Genomic DNA, 22,722 nt, shown 5'->3' with positions numbered 1-22,722 from the left:
AAGCGGCGGAAGCAGTGTTTTCTTTGGGGACCCGGCCAGAAGTTGACGATTCAATAGTCCAACTTGTTCGGCCACAGGAGGCTAGCCTAACCTGAGGGCGCAGGGAGTGATGCTTTATTGTTTTACTCACTCGGAACAACAGGTGCTTTTTGAACGGTACCAGATTCTTTGGTTTCAAAATTATTTCGACCGTATTGGATGGTGCACTGTCGGTCATGGACGATTGGAGTATATAGTTTTTAGAGCCGACCTCTTCTAACCTGTGTTTCTTCGGGGAAAGGCAGCATGGATTCTTCAATAAACACGGACATGCTGGTCAACCCGGGAAACATGTCACAACGGACAGCACGAGTTTACACTAAGACCGGCTCGCCGCTTTTTGAACTCCCTGGAATGGTTACACCTTGTGGAACGAAGTTCAGGTCAGTATAGCCTCCGGGATCATTGTAGCACCCAAGCCCGAACACCGCGTCAAGCAACGCCACTTTGTGTAGCGTAAAAAAGTCAAGTAAAAGGTGTACCTGCGAGATAACTCTGATACTATCAAGAGGTAGAAGTGCCATACAAGAACCAAGTCAGAGACTCTGCTATTCTGCTCTGCCCCAGACACACATCTTCATCAGTACTTTCTTGTTCATTTTTCGTGGCCGCCCTCATTATTCCCCTTCTCACCACCGTCATCGGCTGTAGTTGCCATCAACTCTTGCAGTCAGTATATTACTTCTAGTTACACCAACTTTATCCAATGGGTGAGGGTTGGCCGGGAAGGCTAGGCACTTGGCACGATGGTAATGACGGTGGTTATTTTATAACGCACATTAGTCGTGAGAGTGTGGACTATCTGTCTTGATGATGAGTTCGGACAGGGCATACGAATGCACTCGGTGAAGCTTAGTGACAGATGTTGACGCCACTGAGCTCCGTAGGCACATTCTCATGCCTCATTGCCACAACATTTTCTCACCTACCCTCTGAGAGGTAGACAGTCCCCTGGTATTCAAACCACGCAAGGAAGCTTGCACCAACGATGGTCTTAGCAGTTCATCCATTAAATGTGAGTTTATCCCTCCGATAACCACTTGAGTATTTCCGCATTACTACTTCAGTATTCCGGTAGGATACAAGCAATGCTTCAGGAATAGCGGTGAGTAAACAATGAGAATCGGTTAACAGCTGCTCACGATGACCAGGCTTTATACAATGATTCGGATGGTAGCAAACACTTTGGCAAATAAGAAAATGAAACAAGTAGTATATACCTACCGGAAGTCTAATCAGGTCAAGTTTATCTACATGTCTAAAAAGGTTTATCTGGCCACCTCTCGAAATCCATTCAAAGAACACTCGGAACTCGTATCTCACGTAAGCTCATGAAGGCTATCGCATACCATCTGTACAAGTGGAGGCCGAATCGATTCCAAGTCGCACAGCGCGGCGTAGTTCCTGCAGTCTTGTTCGATACTCCACAAGCGAAATGCGATTAGTTTCAAAGTTTCTGTTCAGCCATTCCGTGGCCAAAACCTGAGCTGATAGCCGCGGAGAGGGTGATGTTACAGCCTGGAGAATGGATAACGAAAAATTCACCCACCGATGTACAGGTTGAACAAAGTTAGACCTAACGCGAACTGAAAGTTGAACATGGCTAAATGAGTAAAAACTGGCTTGAAAAATCAACAACAGACTGGTATGAAAAACGATGCTTCAAAGTCTCGGTCCTTTTTGCCCATCCAAATAGCTGCGTTTGAAGGTGAGACGACCAGGAGAAGTCAGTTTTAAGATAGGGACCTGGTGGTTTCTCGCATTGACTTCTAATACATTAGTAAAGGCATATCAATCATTCCATTTGCACCCCTGAATCCAGAGCCCCTCGCTCTGACTTGTCATCGCCGGGAAACGGCATAACTGCTTCACGCTAGTTGCTAATTATCGTTTACCTCGTTCTGTGTAGTCTCTGGACCTACCAGCACTAATGAGAACAAGAAACGACGGTCGTTTAAGAAACCGAGGATGGTTATCCTAAAGCTGGAAGCATACATCCTAGTTTGCTGGTAGTGACCGGATCCTGGATTGATAACTACACAGGTTCATCCAAGTTGCTACTGAGCTTTGTTGAGCAGTGGAGAAACTCCGGCTTTCATTCAGAACGTTGTTCGGGTGACCAGTTCGACACACCTGTTGTAGTGAAACTTCCAGAAGGAAGGATTATGGATAACGAACTGCAAAGTCGACGACCAAATTGTGATGGGAGCTGTCTATGACAGCGTTATTTATAGGGAATAAATGGGATCAGCAGTACTCAGTAATTCGAAGTGCACATTCGAAATTGTATGTGGGAACGAACCAGAGTGTTCCATGAAGGCTTGTCATGTTTAACAATGCCGCTCGAGTTAAAGCATCGAAATTTTCCACTTGGAGCTTATTTGTTCAACTCCATTCTTCAGTGAATGAAACACAACCAAAGTAAACGAGATAATATCTAAGGTGTGTCAAGTAAGATGCTCCAATACCATTGTCAAGCTCAGTGAAGAGATGAACACCTGACACTTAGATTACGGATAGAGGCAACGGAAATTCAACAGTCGCTAATTGAACTGAGCTACTTCGGTCGTACCCATCTTGATCAGGGTTAGGGTATTGCACGAGGTATTGTGGTTCTACACTGAAAAATTCATTAAAATAACTACACTGTACACCAAAAATTCACATAGCCCATCATACACTGGTTCACATATGAGAAAAGTCCGGAAGATGGTCGTTGTTGTGTATCATGTGGGTAACATGACGGTGCGAAATAGCACAAAAATCACTGGCACAATGAAAACAAATTAATATGTACCAAATAAAGCCAAGCAGCTCAGAAACATGAGCTCAGAGTACGACAGGGCCTTTTATGATTCTTTCTTTCAATCATGGCATCAGCGCGAGCTATGTCTGGTGCAAAAAATTACAAATGCCTTTTTGAGACCAGTTACACTACATGTTGCCAAAGTGGACAGACAGACCAATGGGCGCTTGTAATTTAGCTATTAAATCCACTAGTATATTATGGTGGTTTTTTGGTCCTGATCTGTTCGCGGAGGTTTGCAACTGACTTGCAAACGTTTCGTCACCATAGAAGGAGACATCAGTGCGCACTTGGGTGATTCTCAACAACGTGGAACTGCTCATCTGCGAACATAGTTATGTTTTCAAACTGAATTGCAAAGTACGACGTATGCTCTACTCGAAACCTTCTTCGGATTCTCAGGTAGCTGCGTAGGTTAGGTTACCACGGGGGGAGGTTGCGAGTCATATCTTTTTTCCTGATGTACCACGTGGTTCCAGTTCTCATAGGTGTCTATCGGCTTCTACATAAAGCTGAGCGCCCGTCAAATTCGGGTTCAAGAAGATAAGGTTGATGGAATTTGAAGACTGCGCCTACCCGGTGGACCCCGAAAAGAGCAAAACCGGTTGTGGGTTGCTGAAGAATTTGCGAGTAGTTTCCTTTGTGAAAATATACCGCGATATCTCGAATATCGTACCATCTGAAATATTAGGCGGCTTTTGTGCAGCACATTCAGTTGAACAATATTCTAAATGAGATATTCACCTGAGTCTCCCGTTAAAACGAAGCTGATACGCAAATGAGTGTATTTGTCAAAAAGGGTAAGGAATTATTACAAACAACCTTCTATCCATATGGTAAACGCTTGAAAACAAGGTGCCTATATGCTGAAGTAGTAACAAGAATGCATATGAACATCACATCAAAGTACGACGTTACCAGTGCGATTGATCCAAGGTCTTTATGAACCCAGCTCGGTGTGAGTCTACCGAACAAAGACAGGCAAACATTAACTAGACAGTCCGATTGGAAAATGACGACAAGTTCGCCAATGGGACCACTCACGTGCCATGTCCTGTAGAGTTTCTAATTACGCGCGCGGGGAATCATGCGCCACCCTACTGGGTGGGTGGGAAGATCCTACAGCGCTCAGTTTGACGGTAGCTCCTCTAGTTCACAGTGCCAAGTGAGGGCCTGTCCTCATGGATCTTCAAACAACAAGATTTCTGAGTTTAAGACTGCTCTGCTTAGTAGATGCAAGTTGGGCATCCACAGTGCATGCCTCAACCATCTGAACCCGATGAGTCTTCCTCACTAATCTAGTGATTGTGATTCATCATGACTTCATTGCTAACATGCTGTACCAGTTAACGCCTGCTATGCTAAGAAGGCACCGGTGATCAAATGTTTGAACCTGTAAGTGTTATCGAATCGGAAGGGCCAAGCTTCACGACCACATAGCAGGACCGTTCCTACAATCACCTTGTACACAAAGTCCTCCAGCTTCAGTGATATTCGTACCTGACACCATAGGTAATGCAAGCTCGCAAATGTTACACCCCGGTAATACATGCTTATGCAGCTGCCCAGATAGATGAACCGGTCAACAAACAAAAATTCCTCTCACTCAAGTTTGAGGCACAGCGGAGAACTGGAAGTACTGAAGCAACACTTTGCATTCTGAAGGTGAGGAAGGCACGCCGAAACCAGGGATCACATCCGGAATCCTATATAGAATAGATTGTACGGACTGACGCTCATCAAATAATAAGACAACGTCGTCTGCATTGTCCGAGTTTACAAGTATTTCTTTGGAGGCGAGATAGCTCAAAGTGCCAATTTACTGACCGGAAGGTTCGAACCCGACCTCTGCAGCTCGACTTGTCCTGTCTATGCTCGTGCAACCTGGCAGTATCACAGGTTCATGTGGCATCCAAATTCGGCATCGAGAGGGTGCTACAGCTGAACGATTATCTATTATTTTCAAATGAGAGGGGGTCTAAACTCGTAGATGGAGGCTTGAGATGAGTGAGTGGAATGAAACCGAAGGCCAACCGAACCGTTGTTGAGAATATCCTACCAAACAGTCAAGACTATATCATTATTGTTTGATTGGTTCATTAACAGAGGATTTCCTGGGTCCTGTTTTGAGGACCAGCTGGGACAGCTTTCTTGAATTCTCTGCTGCACTAGCCTCCACCACACATTCCTATCCACACATAAACTTCGTTTGAGCTGAACAGCAACATTCCTTTTGGCTGAAATATGTTGTGGCCTCAAAGGTATACAAGTGACACTAGCCATTGAGAACTACTGGTACTAGTGGTACTGCTGGTGTACATGCTCAAAAAGACACGCCAATTTTCCAGCGTCACTCCTGGTGGTTGTTATCTTCTGCCAGTTACGATTAAAGTCCTCTGGAGAGGAGGCAATGTCACATGATAAGCTCTGACATGTTTGCTTACTATGTGACTTAGAAAGCTTTTCGAAGTTCGGTTCCTAGGTGTACCCTAGGGATTCGGTGAAAATCGATATCGGAGTAGAGCGTGATCCAAAGCATCATATTCATTCCGGAATGAGCAGCCCGCCACAAGTAGTTAACAGTTTCATAATCACTTTGGTTACATGGTTCCTCAGCAGTGAGAAAAATCATGTAACACAACGGCGTTCACTGCGCCTAAACCCACTACGGCTGCCAACTGTGGTCGGTACAAAGTTGTAAGAGACGTCTCCCATTAGCACTACGCTTACGGTCTAAACTAGACCTGAAGCTAAACAGTACCTTGCGTGAACTGAGGCACCCTGCTTATGCAGTGAAATCTCCTGAGATTAGGATGACATCTTCGTGGTGGATAAGTGGACAGTTACTTCTAGATAGTGTCTTTTAAAGAATCACAGTTCCGGTACGAATCCTTATGTATGTGAACAGATGAATGTCAGAGACAACTGCTTGCAGGTATCCAATCAAGCAAAGAAACATCAGTTTGGGAGCTGAGAGGTACACCAAAGCTGGTGCAACCTAGCCAAGGCAGCTGAATAATCGCCTAAAGTTTGTTTCAGTATTGTACTGTAACCCAAGCGGATGAAATATGTGATTAAAGCGGCAGGTGTGTGTTGCGAGAGTCGAGTAGTTCCAGGACGGGATTAGAAAGGAGACAGAATAGAAAGACGTAATGTACGCTTTAATCGTCTAATAACTGTAGTACATGAGCTGAAAATAGAGTGAGAATCACGAGTTAATGGGTTATGCAAATGTATGGTTCATATAGTCATGACAGTGTGAAATGGTGCGTGACTAGCCCCTCCCCGGAGTCTAACTGATGAGTTTCACTACACTGCGATAGTATCAGATACCACTAATTTAGGCGCGGTGTCGGTTCGAATCAATTAGTTCCGTTTGAAAAATCCGGAAAAATCTCTCGGTACATGGCTGTTCATGACGCTGAAGACGGACCCTGCATTCCGGAAAGAAAATTAGCCTCAAGATTGCATTCGATTCATATGATGAGTACATGAATTTTTACTTTTAGGTACCAAATAAAGACAAGCAGAAGTTTAATTACTCAACAAATTTTGTGCCCGTATAGTATAAACGAAATGTGACAACGGAAAGCCACATTACTCAGCAGAAAGCGTAACAGCTTCCTGTTAAGAGTGTTAAAAAGTTGCTGCCGTTCATTCGTCTTTTATTGCCTGGTAAGGAGGGGTATGTTTCAACCACATTCCCATCACAAAGCAGTTTTTCACACACAAAAATTGCCTCCAGTGCCAAAGAGATTGTTATGGCGGCGTTGTAATGCGGTACAGTGCGAGATATCGCTTATTCAAAACTTGGATAAGATACACGACAAACAACCACCGAATACAATGTGTAGTGGCCACCGCATCTAAAATGATGGCGAGCAACATCATAACTCGCGTTGGTTGGTGTCGGTGAATCCCCGACGAAGCAGTTAAGAAGCGAGCGACCAGTTTAACAACGGGGACGTCCATAGAAGAATGTGTTCAGCGCCAGAAGCTCCATTGGTTAGGCCATGTATTGTTCATGCCGAAAAATTGCTTTCCGAAAAGCATGTTGTTGTCCGTTCCCAATTCAGAGTCGCGGAAGCAGAAAGGTGGCCAACACTTAACCTGGCAGAGAGGTATGAAAGAGAACGAAACGTCTGGGTGCTGTCCGTGCTACTTGCCTTCCAGAATAGGGAAGGCGAGATCTCCATCGAAACCGGATGGAGAAACTTCAAAATTTGGCTGTTAATCTATGCCAATGGCATTTTTGTTGTCAGTTTCTATCCGACTGCCTGAATGAGTGTCTTAAGGTGTAGACGCCTCGATGTGATTGAGTAGACTAACACTATGTCTTTTTCCCGTTCACTATTTTCTCCACAATGAGGCTTTCAGGTTACACGGTAGCAAAGCATCAGTGGTAGGCACTGACGTTATGCTGTCGATGATGATGATAACTGCAGTCTTGTTCACTTTGTGAACTAAAAATGGTCTACGAAATAAAAAACGTCCAACTGTGACACTTTCTTAGCCCATAGCTGCCATGCTTCCAGAAGGAAACAAGACCAGGCCAGGTTGCCCATGCCTAGGCAGCAGCAGTCGAAGTACGTGTTGTCTTGTACCTCAGGCCTTCCATTGAGTAATTTTGTGCCTTAACCGGCGAGTCATCCTGTCATGACTATATAACTCATACATTTGCATAACCCATTAACTCGTGATTCTCACTCCATTTTCAGCTCATGCACTACAGTTATTAGACGATTAAAGCGTACATTACGTCTTCCTATTCTGTCTCCTTTCTAATCCCGTCCTGGAACTACTCGACTCTCGCAACACATCCCTAGGTAGTTGACGCACAAAAGCTGAACACATAAAAATAGCCATATCACCAAAGGTAGCTATGCAGAACGTACATAAAGAGAGGGTGTTTCGTTCAAGTGCATCGAACCATAGTCAGTCTCCTGGTTCTCATCTCGCCGAGCGACTGTGGATGGAAAACAGTGAGCAAAAGTTACGAGCCAAAATTACTTTCATACAACACCTGTAAAACGCTGGGAATCAACTTAACATACCTCTCCAGGTGCTCATGATGGGGCCACGTAAATCGACGCCCTTCAGGTAGCCAGTGGTATGAATGTTGTTAGAGAATAACAGACTGGTGATTGAGAGATCGTCCCAAGATAGGTAGGGAATGTGAGGCCCGCTGAAGAGAGATATATTCATATATATGGAAGCAATCTGAAAAGCCCCTAAGAGGATGGCAAACAACAGTTCTGACTGAACCCCGTCCTGGCAATTTTCCTTCTATTAAAAGGGAGTTACTCAGCCATATGGCGCTGAAACTGAGGATGGCGATGATGACAACAATGTGTTTGCGCACCTTATGGAGTGTCGTTTGCTCCGCTACTTTGCGTGCTCTTCCTGGGGGATTTTTCACACTGCATTCAAAAGGGCTTATACTTGACTCTCACCTTCGCCTTTGAAGATCAAGACAATGTCACCTGCGCACTTCAGATGGACAAGGTGCTCACCAGCAACAAGTTGAACACCGAGTTTTGAAGACCTTCTATGGTTCACCTTAATATTTCAGCGACGAAGTTGAACAAGAACGGAGGGAGCCAACATACTGGTCGGAGACTACTTTTCGCAGGGAAGCTTTTACAGCTCTCCGCACAATCTCACACGCCAAGTATGCGAATGTAGGGACCAGACTGCGTTAAAAGCTTGAAACATTTTCTGTTGGGCAAGTATCGTTTACAGTGCTGACTGACTGACAGAATCGGACGCAAATTCGAAGTCAAGGAACACCAAGACTGTGGGTCATCTCTACATGGGTCGCTTGCCGTCGTAAGAAGCCGGAGGATCAATGACGCCAGAAGCCCTGTCACGGGAATCAAACTGACATCCGTGGTTGACACACCGACCACAAGTACCCATTCTGAACATGGATACTATTATCGACTTATTCCAGTTGTCTGGAAGGGTGCCTTCATCCCAAAGGGACGCAACTAAACCAGGTGGGCACAGCCATCCTTGAAAAGAGCAAGTGGGAAGTCTTGGGGACCAGGAGAACGATGACGCTTAAATAGAGATATGCACCCGAAAAATTGAGGATGGGGTGGGTTTTCACGTTCACAGGTAGGCCGCGCACGGTTTACCCCACTGAGCATCATACACATAAAGTCTACAATGTCAGGAATGTAGCTACATTCCTATAGGTCAGTGATTTTTTCACATGCCGCATGGCTCTCCCGATCGCAGAAGTCAGGGAGATTTGTCTATACTTATCCATGTTTTGCCTATCCCCTCCCTCTAACAGTGGTTTAACAACGGTGAACTTCCATTTAACGAGAGGGTGAAATAATGGATACTTTTCAGCCCACCAGTCAGTCCGGTGCTCCAAAGCCAGCACCCTTAGCAGAGCCGTCAATGGTACATGTGTATCAGCGCCCAAAAAAGAAATATTTAAAGGTATCTTGTCGAGATCAACAGCAACCGGAAAGCAAAGGGACCTGGAAGCAGCAGCGGGAACTGAAGCACCATTGGCCTCAGCGCTCAAATTTTCGACCAATCAGAGCGGTCCTCGAGCTGGATTGGTGAGGCATTCGCGTGCCTATCTTTGATGCACAGCCCAAGTTTCTCTGAGACCATGGCTTAAAAAAGAAAACATTCAAACAGTCACACACACAATCACATCAGTGTATTATAGTGTCAAGACCCTGGGCCCAGAAGAAGCAGATCAGACAGCGGTCCAAGTTGACGATTTGTACCTTTATTTTACTTCCATTATAACACTACGTATTTCATCAACTGCATAATCGTTTTTTGTTTGGATTCGAAAAACTACAAGAACACGCACTTATACAATTTTACATAATACAAGCGTGGTCACGTGCTTCGACTCTTTCTTCCGATTTCGCTTGCACCTGCCTACATCAATGTACCCACGACCACGTTCAGCAATCCTGCTATCCAACAACACCCGCACCTACCCAGGATATCCCTGCCGCCAACCGCACTCCTTCTACTGGTCGTTCCGGACGACGCGTTCGTTTCCCTCAGCACTTAGCTGATTATGAAACTTGAAGTGAGAAACTTTTTGATTCGTTACTTTAATAATTCGAGCGTTTTCCCCTTTCACGGTCAACGCTCTAGTGGGGGAGTAGTGTGGCGTTTTATACCTTTATTTTACTTCCATTATAACACTACATATAGCATCAGTTGCGCAATCGTTTTGTGTGAGCACGAAAAACTACAAACGCGGACTTGTACAACTTCACATAATACAAGCGTGGTCACGTGCTTCGACTCTCTCTTCTGATTTCGCTCGAGCTTGCAGAGGCCATTCGCGAGCCTCATGTACTAACTCTGATGTTAAAACATTTCAGACCACCTTCGGAACCTATTATATGTGGGAACGGCTCAGGAGAAGACCCATGGACCACCATAATTGGATTATGGTTCATTCGCTGAACTGGGCCAACGGCGACCTATTTTAAAGAAAACAATTCTTAGTGAGTGTTCTATCTGACCTCTTTATTGTTGTATAGCCAACCTAGCGTTATTATTTTTATTTCTTTGCCACACACTCCTGGTAAACTTATTGGGTAGCCAGACAATGTAAAGGTCAAACTTTGGCGTAGTGGATGCCCAGCTAGCCTGATTAGGTGCCATTTGTAAAGGGCCTTGTTACGAGTAGTGAAACGAAACAGTGAACATATTTGGACCGCTGATATTTCATACACATCGGATAAATGGGAGGTCATTCAAAGACTTCTAAGGACGGCTGACATAATGCAGCTGCCTAGAAGAGAAACACCACGCTCTGCACTAATACTGGTGAAGAATGACCTCGGCGTACAGGACCAGCGACTGTGTCTACAGAATCGAGTGTAACGACCGCACTAAGGCCCTTATAGGACAGAACTTCACACTAGGATCGGGGCGCAAAGTAGGGAGACAAACAGACAGAAGAATATCGAGCATTGCTTAAAGACTCGGCAATGGCGGAACATTCACTGTACTCGGGACACCAAATAGATTTGGCAGATCATGATGTTATGAGGCGAAGATCACAGTCCACGTTATAAAGATTGATTGCTATGTCGGTAGAAATTGCCGAGCGTCCTAGCGCTTAAAGAATAGGTGTTAAATTGGCAAGCGTGCGGAAAATGATTTTGGACCAGCCGAGCTGATTTTGGTGAATTAATTATGATAGATGGAACACACTGTACCGTGTACCCAGAAAGTTTCGATTTCGTTCCTAGAACTATCTTCAGGTGGCCAATTTTCACTGCCCAATCACTGCCACCTTGTATACAAAATATTGGCAGTCTTCCCGTCAACATGTCTGAAGCGTAGCGAATGAACGAGTGCGGTACTCTATCGAAGTACGGAACCCAGGAGTCAAATGTGATAGCAATTTCTAGATGAATTTGCGAAGGTACTGGCCACCCACTTCGTCTACAACTACCGCTTTAAATAACCATCTGCACTGTATAGTGGGTCTACGCTTCGTTTTCCTTTCAAAGGTGGTTTTCATGTTTTCCCATGTGAGATTCTGCCAATGTGACCGTGTACTGGTGGTGAAACTTGACATTTTGCTTTGCTCACGTATGTCTTGCGCACGCAACAGATGTTTTATATACGTCTTCAAGTCGTGGGACATATTGGTGCAACTCATGCCACCTATTATTTTGGTGCGTTAGCCCTAAAAAATCTGGCCTTCAACTCTTTTACATGAGGTACTAAGGGAATTTAATCCATCATATATTTTAGACTTTGGATTCATCGTTGAGTCAAAGGGGCTTACGGAAAACGAGAACCGGAGTGACCATCCCCTACGTTTGTACTGGTGCGTGGAATAAATTAATGGATAAACAAGTAAACGATAGTTTTATTAATTTTGGGCACCGGCGTGTTCGTTCAAACATATGAAGAGCCTGGTTGGCCAACACGAATATTGAAAAATCAAGCAATGCAGGTATTTTCTGTTGCCTAAGCGAATCGAAAGTCGGTTGACCTTGAAAGTTTGCTCAGCTAAACAAACTGCTGTAAACACCATATCACTAAAACCTGCGGTCAGGCAAGTAAAAACCCCTCGAAAAGTGTGAACTTGGAAAAATCTATGGTTTCAGCGAAATCAACCCCCGTTAGCTTCTGATGATCAGCCGTTCACTCGACTCGATTGGTTTGACCTTTTCCCGATTTGTAGTAATATTTCTGATGGTACCACTTCAAAGGTTAAGATAAGAGAACCTTTAATTCATTAGAGCTCATCATTAGTGCGCATACGTAAACGTGTATGGAATTGAAATCCGGACATCACACAAGTGGTGTGGGAGCAGTTACTCCAATTGTGCACGATGGACACACCCGCACCATCATATTTGAAATACTGTTGTTTATACGTTTCAGAGTTGTGATTGGTTCCCCCTAGGCCTCAAACGACGACCTAGTGTCTATACTGGTTTTGTGGAACGATTGGCCGTTCTGTCAGGACGGCTTGAACGGGTAGAGCCTCGGAAGCTTGAAACCCACTGGACACTAGCCTGGTTTTGGATGGTTGAAACGGATTATTATGCGTCTACCGGAAAACGTAGTTAATCAATTTGCTCTCTCCACCGCTTTCCTGCAACAAAATCACTTATCTGGGTGGCGCACGGATGGGCCACTTTAATCTTTGAAACACAGTGGCTTAAGAATATTTTATACGCCTTATAACCAAGTCAAATTTGCTTTAGAATACAATTTTCAATTGTTTTCGGCCATATATGGGTCACTTTTTTGTGACCTGTCAAGAGTGCTCATAAAAGTGGAGTTCTGGTTTTCTCATGGATCAGAGGTATTAAGGCTATTGAGCCACCTTATGAGTTGCAATTAAGTCTCTGGACAAAATCGCCTTGCCCGCCTTGAGTAGTAGGGTAGCCCATCCACAACATGAATGTAGCGCATGTTCACAAACTCGAGCAAATGGTGGCATGTGCCAACCAATTGATTGGTTTTCCTGTGGAGTAAAACTATAGAAGGCAGTGGCTTGGTCATCACGTTACGATCAGTGTCTATTGAATGAGGCAAGCGGGGTGAGGTAAAGGCTCCACCCTCCGAATGAGGCATGCTTAGTGATAAATAGGCTCTATTTTTAGCAGATGGTTGTAAGGCAAGCCCAGGTGGCTTGGTAAAAGCCCGCATTATAGAATGGTCAACGGCGTTCTTGAGGTATTGGAAGGACGCGATTGTGCAATCTATCGAACCCGACATTTGTGGCAGGAGCGATCTCGGGCCATTCGTGACAGTTGCTGATAGGGTGCGCGAGAATGAAGCTGAGCATAACTAGAGCCCAATAATCCGGGCGTCCGTTGGTCCAATGTGGAGAATTTAGCGGGCGGTGTATCGTCCATTAGGTTGACATTCGTTATTCCCACCGTTTCTCCTGTCCACAACCGTAGCTCACTCGCCACTTCCGTTTTTGTTGCGTGCGTGTTAACCGGCCTTTCTTATCCCTACTAATTCACTCATTTCACACTGAGGTCATTCATCATTTTGTGACCGACCATATGCACGTGCGGCTTTTCCACAGGTGAGCCGGTTTCTTAAGTTTGTCGGTATTTTTCTAGTCCCAATGGACCAGTTGTTTTGGACCAGTATCTACTGTAGAGGGGCGCGATTGTGCAATCTATCGAAGCCGACATTTGTGGCAGGAGCGATCTCGCCCATTCGTGACAGTTGCTGATAGGGTGCCCGAGAATGAAGCTGAGCATAACTAGAGCCCAATAATCCGGGCGTCCGTTGGTCCAATGTGGAGAATTTAGCGGGCGGTGTATCGTCCATTAGGTTGACATTCGTTATTCCCACCGTTTCTCCTGTCCACAACCGTAACTCACGCGCCACTTCCGTTTTTGTTGCGTGCGTGTTAATCGGCCTTTCTTATTTCTGCTAATTCACTCATTTGACACTGAGGTCATTCAGCATTTTGTGACCGACCAAATGCACGTGCGACTTTTCCACAGGTGAGCCGCTTTCCTCAGTGGAGGCGGCAGTCAGTTTGACAGTGGGCTCGCGAGCGAATCCACAGACAGTCTTCTGCAGGGGGCCTTGCCTCCAGTGCTAAGAGTAACTCTTGATGACCTCCACGGAGTCCTTTCTGTCCATTCAGCCAACCTGTGGTCTCGTTTTATCTTGCCTTGCGTCGCTCTCCCCGTGATACCTCCTCATAATTTCACCTCATTACATGGTACTTTGGGCGGCAGTCAGATCGCTCGAACACTTTAATAACACGTTCCAAACCTTGCAAATTCTAGCTTACCTGCGTTGCATTTCGATTTCGTCTGTATCCTGACACATCAGAAGATGGGCAACGCTGTCGGTTCGAGGCACCCATCCAGAGAAGTAAGCACCCACTTTTGTGTGTTGAACGTTTATTGCAACGAGCAATACACCCTCGTATTCACTTCTGCGAACGGTTTCGTGATCCAGCGTTTCCGAGGATTACCCAGGGACAAACACGAATGATGGAGGCGTGTTGTTGTTTAAAATGTTAACTCATGGAAAGTTGAGAGCGGTTGTTTGGCGTAGAGCTGGTATAATTTGACCAATCAGCGCCCCAACTTGGCTAACCACAACTTGCTACATTGATGCTTTACGAAAAGCTGGGTTTTACTACGACACTCAGTTTAACCGCCCTCGAGGTTTACCGAACCTTGCGACGGCTGTTTGTTACCTTAATGCTATTCTTTGGTAACAAGCTTTACCAGTGGCTTGGTACCCCCTAAAAAGTTTCCAAGAACCCTTGGGAAAGTAGTCGGAACGTTCGTGTCGGACTGTCATTTAATGCACTGGCATTTCTGCTGCCAAAGCATTGCCTTAGCATGGCCACAGTAAACAAAGGTGATAAATAATGCGGCAACTGAATAGTGCGTGGATTCATCAGCACACGCGTGACGCATCAGCCGTGTCCCCATCCTTGTCACATGTGCAAAGCGGGCAAGCGAAATTAAGTCATCATTGACGTTTCTCTATTTTACCTGATCATAACCTACCCCGCCCACTTCCTTCCAAATTCGGGCTCATTCTTCAGTGCTGGCGACAGCCGCAAAGTCTGCGCGTCTTGCGGAGCCGACAGCCACAAGCATTTCACAGTCGATCTCGAATTCCCAACGTTTGGCGACACCCAATGAAAACAAACTAAAATAAAATTGGCCGAAAATATGTGGTTTGAGAGGTTTCAAATTTGGCGAGGATTTACCACTCACCAGTCGCACGTTTTAGTGATATGTTGCTCATGGAATTTTGTTAATCTGAATAAACTTTTCAGGCCGACTATCGCCACTGGTTCAAATGCGATTAGCCGCTCTCTATCCAAAGTAAGAAATCAAATCCTTCAATCTTTTAAATCTCTGCAGTGCCGATTGGATAGGAAATGAAATCTACGGAATACCTAATGCAAATCCCATCAAGGTGAACAGGTGGATAATGATGCTATCCGTTATGCCCGCCAGACGTAACAAATTAGGTGAGCTTGTCCAGCGAACTTTAACGGAACACTGTTTTTGGGAAGCCAGCCCTGTGTTTCGTAATAAAATATAGGACAGCTCAGTGCACTGTGAAGTATTGATATGAGCATGCACTTCTGTAGATGATTCCATTCTCAGATTTGCACGATTGGCAGCGTCTTCAAAGTTATGTATATAGAACACCACGACGTCGGCGAGTTTATCAACTTTCTCGTGAGAACGGTTAAATCGCCTTTAAAACTAGTCATAATTTCATACTCACAGCAAAACAAAGGAAAGTAGCGTTCGTCCAACGACTGTGTCCCTTGCCCCGGTTGAGGCACGTATTCCAGGAAATCCTCTTACAAATCCAAAGCTCGGGTACTGCGGATTAAAAATGCTATTCCGTTTGTAAGTTGACAGAGACCGACAACATGCACGCAAAGTTGCGAGCCTGGCGCAATTAATTTTTCAAAGCCTCTTACTTTTTTATAGGTTGTAACAGTGCTATACTGAGTTCATCACTTGTTTAACTGTGCGACACGACCACGAACCTCACGTTTTCTCTGATTGCTTGTTCCCGCATGCTTAAATCTAATGATTGATCTAGACCCAGCTAACTTCCATAACTAGGTGGCGCATCTTTCCCAACCGCAAGTTATATCAGAAGTCCACCCTTATCACCAGTATGTGCGCGATTGCCTAACATGACTCCAAACTGGTAATTGTATTTCTTTGTACCTACCAATCCACTGTCCAAATCAGCTTTAAAAAGCGTTCCATAAACTGCCTGCGATGGCTTTTTGACCCCTCTTCTTCCCGCCTGGCACGTTCAAATGCAGGATAATCCTACATCTCCAGATGCCCTTGAGCTGTAACAACATGTAGCTACGTAGGGCCTCAACTACCATTCCTGAGACTGCCTACTCACAAGCCTGAACTTTATATTCTCTTCATGGACAATTACATAACTAGATATGGAACTATCAGTGCACTAAAATAGGTTGCTCATAGTCATATATGGACAGGCCGGATTGCGTGGTCCTCTTGCCACCACTCCAACTGTCTCCTGCAGAACTTTAATCACTCTATTGGAAACTTGACAGTGCTGCCTCAGTAGGTCATTTAAAATTGCAACAAATCTTCGTCGCTTGTTACTTGTGGCCGCAGTCCAGTGGCGGAAAATACAACACGCGCTCGGGATGGACAGGCAAATATCCTTGTTCCATTTTAGTGTTATTTTATCACGACTCTTTGGCCAATCCTCGCTATCCTGACAATGCCAACTGGCTCACGCAGATAAACACGTACGAGGTTTTCCACGGAGCAGAGTACGGAGCCACGATGGTTGTACCACTCCTGCCATACACAGCCCCATGCATTCCCCGTAGTCTAACATACCTTTACCACTGCTGGACAGAAATGCTACATGCACACGATAGTCCATCCCACTCCGCTGAATTTCTGCCAAATCTTTGAACTACTAGCCGGCTGGCTATACTATCTACCCGCACTCTCCATGAATCAAATAATTCTTCTATTGTGCTGCGAAGGAGTTGGCACACTTTCAAAGACTAAATCTTGCCTTGCACACAGTACGGCATAAGAAAATTCCACCAAACTTATTAGATGCGGCAGATTCCTTGGATTTGTTTGGCAGGACTCTCAATGAAGCGATAGGAAACTTTTTCAAAAAAATTGCGAATTCCGCTCCGTTTTAAAGTTCCAGGAAGAAGTCGAATTAGTTATTGTTAATACACCCTGGCAAATTATTTTCCGATTAAAAACGGAGGAAGCGCGTAAAGAAAACTAGAATTCCCCTTCATATCCATGGGGATGTTAGGCCGAGGCTTGGCGCCATTTGTGGCGTGGGAAGTCAGGAAGTCAGCGGTATTCGACGTTCGAGAGGATGTAGCGACGGCACACGTCGGTTCTGGAACCTGCAGATATAGAGGTCGGTATTACGAAATCCACGCGGCACACACAGCACACATTCGCACAGGTCGGGTGACACGGAAAAGAGCACTGGAGCGTGGCAACAACACACGTTTATTAAACCGAAACCAAAAGCAGAAGTCCGGAGTACAAAGTCAGGTTAAGGTCAACCAGGGGGTGTATAAGAGGGTTAATCTTTCCTGCCCGGGGCTCGTGATGGCCCGTCCGTGGTAGGGGGGAAAGAGGGGGAGAGGCACACATAAGGTCATATGATAGACGTGCACGCAGATACAGTCAAGTTTCAACTGCGATACACATTGAAATTATGAATTCGTTGCCCAAGACAGGCGTTAAATACGCTTAAACAAATTTTTGCAAGGCTGAGACTGAGGTGTTTTAAAACTCTCCAGTAGAAACCAACAAATGCTACAACCTAATGTAAACGTTGCCTTGTTTCAAAATCTGGTTCCAGAGGAATTGGGTTGTTCTTGTAAGGATCGGCACGCACGTCCCACCTGGTTTTCCTGGTAATGAAAAACAAATGCTAAACCCAATGTAAACGTTGCCTTGTTTCAAAATCTGGTTCCAGAGGAATTGGGTTGTTCTTGTAAGGATCGGCACGCACGTCCCACCTGGTTTTCCTGGTAATGAAAACTCTCCGTTCTTGATCACAACTTGAATTTGCCAGAAGTTTTATGCTGTGTACCTGGAACAAAAATTGAAAATCAGGCACAGATATAACCGCTTTGGTACTGAACAGGCTGATTATTCCTTGGCTTATTCTACCTTTTTACTTACCTATGCCTTATCTGTCAGGCAGCTTCCTGAAATGATTACAACAATTTGAAAGCTGTGCTTTAATCCTGTTGTGTCATGCGGCATGCGGTTCTAGGTCAGACAAGCAAGGAGAGATTGCCTGGCATTTTGGGTGCGACTGGCACGACTAGCCGAAGGCATAGGGCTGTACCGACAACCGGAAATCTGAGTGCAAACATTACCAGGTTTGGGTCACCCAAGTCTAAATTGTGAAATCGATTTCGACTGCACCGCGTGGTTATTAAAAAATGGTTCTCTTGTTTATGTGCGGCATGAAAGCAATGCTTACGCGACAGTGGCTTTTAAGATGACCAAAATATTCCGTCACAGATGTTAGTCAGACGGTCATTGTGAGTAGTCCCATAATTATGCGCGTGGGCGAAATAATCGAGGATCGTACAGAGATCGCCATGTTCAGTAATGTAGGAGGGTGTCCTCCATACCAAATAATTTGAACAACAGTCCCTGTAATTACTTGTTAGGAGGTAGTCAGCCTATCATTTATTTGAAACATTGACGGTCGCCCTAGAGAGACCATATCTTTCGACGCTTATCTTGATATCATTTAGCGCCCCCTTACCATCGACGGGGTAAAAAACATAATCGTTGACACTGACGCTTCATCACCACAAAGCCATAAAATTCGGCAGTTTGTACTTAAAGCCTCCGAATGGAAGAGAAAGAGTCAAAGAAAACTGATGCTGGTATGTGTCAAGCATTCCGAGGTGCCCAAACACCCAAGCGTTCAATCAGATGCTGTGGGAAAAAACAACGGTAAGGACGGCTTGACATTAACCGGCCACTATCGTCTGCATTGTTCACAGCCCGTCTCAGGAGGAGTCACGAAGGCCCATTCGGAAAATCATAAAACACCAAAAACAGTCGAACTTTCCATCATGTCGTCCAGACTTTTCTGCAAATTAGTATGTTGTTTTTGTGATGCGTATTACGTGAGAAAACTGCCCTAGTTGTTGTTGTTTATGCTTTCCTCGGTTGAGGTACCTGCCGCGCAACCAAATACGTTTTCTAGCTCCTCAATACAGTTCCTTTCATTGAGGCACTGATGATAAAAAGCTGAAGACGCCCAACATAGTCTCTCCACAGAGGCCACTCAACGCAACCATTCAACGAAACAGCGCTCACTGTAGCCGGGTATGCGTGACACTCAAGATCCTTCGGTGTGACGTTTGATGCCACACGTGACAAAAATCAGTCGAAGTGATTCCACTGCTTTACCTTCATTTACTGGCTTCATCAGGTATATTTCTAACACAGCTAATACTACTGACAAGGTATGCAGAACTTTCCATAGCCCCAAGAGATTCTCCTTGAATTATACAGTATGCGTTCACAATGTATACGTCTTGAAGTATGACCGCAGGTTGTAGGTAGGAGACGCATGTCACAAGACGTCTTCAAACATGTGAACGATATCCTCTGTCTATCGCGGGTCGAAAATTACCCAGCAGCAAAACGCCAACAACTTATTATTTCCTGATTACCAGCAGTCACAGCTGGTGCTTAATAGCTGTTTTGCCATGCACTATTCGTTTTCTGGAGTTGACAGCAGTGGCTCGGCGACTGGTGATCCTTACCCTTACCTTCCTGGTAAGACCCAGCAGCAAAACGCCAACAACTTATTATTTTCCTGATTACAGCAGTCACAGCTGGTGCTTAATAGCTGTTTTGCCATGCACTATTCGTTTTCTGGAGTTGACAGCAGTGGCTCGGCGACTGGTGATCCTTACCCTTACCTTCCTGGTAAGCTGACGTAGTAGATCTCAGTGAAGCTGCGATTCTTATCCGTTATCTGGGAAGCTGTTGCGCGACCGCTTTTCTACTTGTCTACTTTCAATGCTCACATCAACCCCCTCTTTTGCACAACGGAGACACTATGTTAGGTTTCTTTTCGTAACCTAAAAACCACCGCCCGTTCCAACTAGTCCACCACATAACTTCCTTGCTAGCTACCTCGACGGCAAGGTCCTTACCTTCACAAAACTGGGCACCTATTCTGGCCAAGCTAGTACTTGGTCTTTAGATCAGCAAACAAACCCACATTTCCTGGGTCCATTTAACTTGCCGTAATCTCCCCTTGGAATTTTTAATATTGACGCCGTTTTACCTGATACCTCCTGGCACTCACCACACGCTACCGCTCTCATCCTATTCCTTCCCAATTATCCCTTTTCGCAATCTTCAAACATCGGTTGCAGTTGCCTCTACTCGGTAGAAATCCCGCTCGGTGCGCACGGCTGAGGGCCTTATGTGCCACCGTAAGTTGAAGAACCGTCGGAGATGCCATATGACTTGTCACAACAGGAGTCAAAATAACACATCTGTGGGTACTACGTTCAGTGCTTGTACCTTATTAAAAATAGGCACTATCATCAAGTTACTATGGGCCGACCGCTTTCTTCCTGATAATCCCGAATAAGCAATATGGGTGTTCCTCGAGGAACTCGTCGCCACTCTTGAAAGGGCATGTGAGGCCAGTTCCGTAATCAAGATGTACTTTGAGTGGAGACATGAACTTGGACACTTCTTGTTCTGGAGTTTCATTGTTCACAGTCCACCAGATTTCCGGACCCAGAGATCAGACGAAGCAAACAAATCGGCTCCTCTTCACTCTACCGTAGCGTCCCATATCATAATGGCGGCTACTGTGAACACGTGCATAAAAAGCCACGAAGGACTGGAACTACTGTTGGCGATACGGTCCAAGCAAATTCATCCAAACATTGAACCTCTGATAAGACCATGGCTTTGTTGCAAGCCGTGCGAGAGGTTCCGCCTGGTAACGACTATGTCATCCGACGCTAACTGAACTGGGTGTCCAGGTGGACCGCGAGGCTTGGTGGATCCGAAAGCCCGAGAAAATGGAGTTGCTAGAGGCGGTGGAAACGCTTGCAGGCTGTTTCACGTGATTCACTTGACTTATTATCGGGGACTTCTTGTTAACGAAAATACCAGAGGCCAGATTTGTCTCCAACCCCCAGCAAAATGGAGCACTTGGGAAGCTGGGAGAATGCTTCAAACAAAAATTCGTTTGACGTAATAATGTTAGATTCTCATGTTAATTTTTCGTCTGAACATTTCGAAATAGGCTTTCGTTCAGCACAACTACGGGAGGTGCACAGCGCGTACTTGCACCCAAACCAGATCAAAAATATCCTTAGCACCACGTATACATTAGGGCACTCGCGGACTGATGCACAAGATCAAGGCTTTTGCCGAAGCTTCCCGTGTCGCTTATCATTGCTTTTGAGCGGCCCCTGTTCACCTGTAAGACACAAGCGGAAAAGGATGTAGCACGGCTCCTTACGTTCTCTGCCCATGGCACTAATATTCCCAGCGCGAGGTCTCAAACAAAAGGTGTTTAAAAGTGCTTCGAACTAGATGCAACACGAACAGCAACCAGAGGAAAGTTATTCCGCGCAGCAACCACACGACGTGAGAAAAACCGTTGCTTCATAAATTTGTGCGCTCAGTCTGAAAATCTCCTTAACATGTCCCCGCCGTGGAACTAGGAAAGGCACTTTGAAACACGTTTCATAATCAACGGACTTAAAGCCAACAACTCTTTTCGTAGCAGATTCCGGGCACGCTCAACCAGGATTACGTTCTCTTAGCCCTGAGTGGACAAATTAGTTTGCGTATTCAAGAGGCTGTCCGATGTAGTCCTCATGGAGTATGTGGAGGTCCATGCGAATAGAACGGGAGGATTATCCGTGGAATAGTGAATGTCTTTTGAACTGATTTCTCGCAGTGTGGTGAGATGCTTGAAGATAAACAGACGCCATAAGCATTTTTTTGTTATCTACCCTCCCACCAGATACCGCGCAGGCCAACTGCCATCCCTCCTGGATCTGGCAATCACTCAGGAAAGACACTTCGTTGATCAGGTAACAATTAACGCTACACTGGGACATAGCGATCACTGTGTGCTGGCCTTTGATTTCGTCTGCTACTGGGCCAAAAATCTCAGACCTCACACGTGGTTTCGAAACTTCTGCAGTGCAGACTTATCAGGAATGCGCATCTTTATTGTACAAGTTAACCCGGGATCAGATTCAGTGGAAGAATTACATAAGACCATTGTCCAGAAAGTTCACGGGGCTGACGCGACGTTCGTCCCAAAAAACCAGCGCGCAGTCGGATGAGCGGCAAGATGTTCAAAAGGATTCGGCGATATCTGGAAGAGGGGTCCCAACTTTTTTCCAAAAGGTCGACTACAAGGGACACAGAAGATGAACTCGTGTTTCGTAAAATGCGGAATCGCTGTAAACCAGAAATTCGCCGATGGAACGCACGAAAGCAAGCCACCATCCTAGATATCGCTCGGAAACACAAAAACGTCTTGTACAAATACACGAGACATCGCCGCAGTAACAAGCAATCGACGTTCTCCTTGAGGGAAAGGAACGGAGAACCGTAACAAGCCACGTTGTCCTTGAGGGACAGAAACGGAGAAACCATGAGTGACCTAACAATGCCAAATGAGGTTTAGAGAGAACACTATGCATGCATATATCAATCCCCAGCGTCCTCGTCACATCCACTCTTGTCAAGGAGAAACTACGAACAGCCTCTAACCGACTTGGTCTTCACGGTGGAGGACATTCGTCAACTCTTGCACAAGATCAACCCATT

The 22,722-nt window shown here is 45.4% G+C and overlaps 2 protein-coding genes across 2 annotated transcripts in view; one reads left to right on the top strand and one right to left on the bottom strand.

Moving 5' to 3' along the window:
* Positions 1 to 8,156, bottom strand: part of T265_08185 (hypothetical protein) — a gene marked incomplete at both ends in the record, with an annotated part of 24,581 nt that extends 16,425 nt beyond the window's left edge. Inside the window, 3 exons of the mRNA XM_009173910.1 lie at positions 1,389 to 1,557; positions 7,741 to 7,811; positions 7,900 to 8,156. Coding sequence (XP_009172174.1) covers positions 1,389 to 1,557; positions 7,741 to 7,811; positions 7,900 to 8,050 — 391 coding nt within the window. The remainder of the gene's footprint in view (positions 1 to 1,388; positions 1,558 to 7,740; positions 7,812 to 7,899) is intronic.
* Positions 1 to 20,814, top strand: part of T265_08184 (hypothetical protein) — a gene marked incomplete at both ends in the record, with an annotated part of 36,100 nt that extends 15,286 nt beyond the window's left edge. Inside the window, one exon of the mRNA XM_009173909.1 lies at positions 20,641 to 20,814. Within this exon, the coding sequence (XP_009172173.1) occupies positions 20,641 to 20,814 (174 nt within the window). The remainder of the gene's footprint in view (positions 1 to 20,640) is intronic.
* Positions 20,815 to 22,722: the final 1,908 nt, after the last annotated feature.

This window comes from Opisthorchis viverrini (genome assembly GCF_000715545.1).
Source record: "Opisthorchis viverrini unplaced genomic scaffold opera_v5_211, whole genome shotgun sequence".
Taxonomy (NCBI): domain Eukaryota; kingdom Metazoa; phylum Platyhelminthes; class Trematoda; order Opisthorchiida; family Opisthorchiidae; genus Opisthorchis; species Opisthorchis viverrini.
The sequence above is the reverse complement of the archived record's forward strand: the minus strand, read 5'-3'. Positions and strand labels throughout refer to the sequence as shown.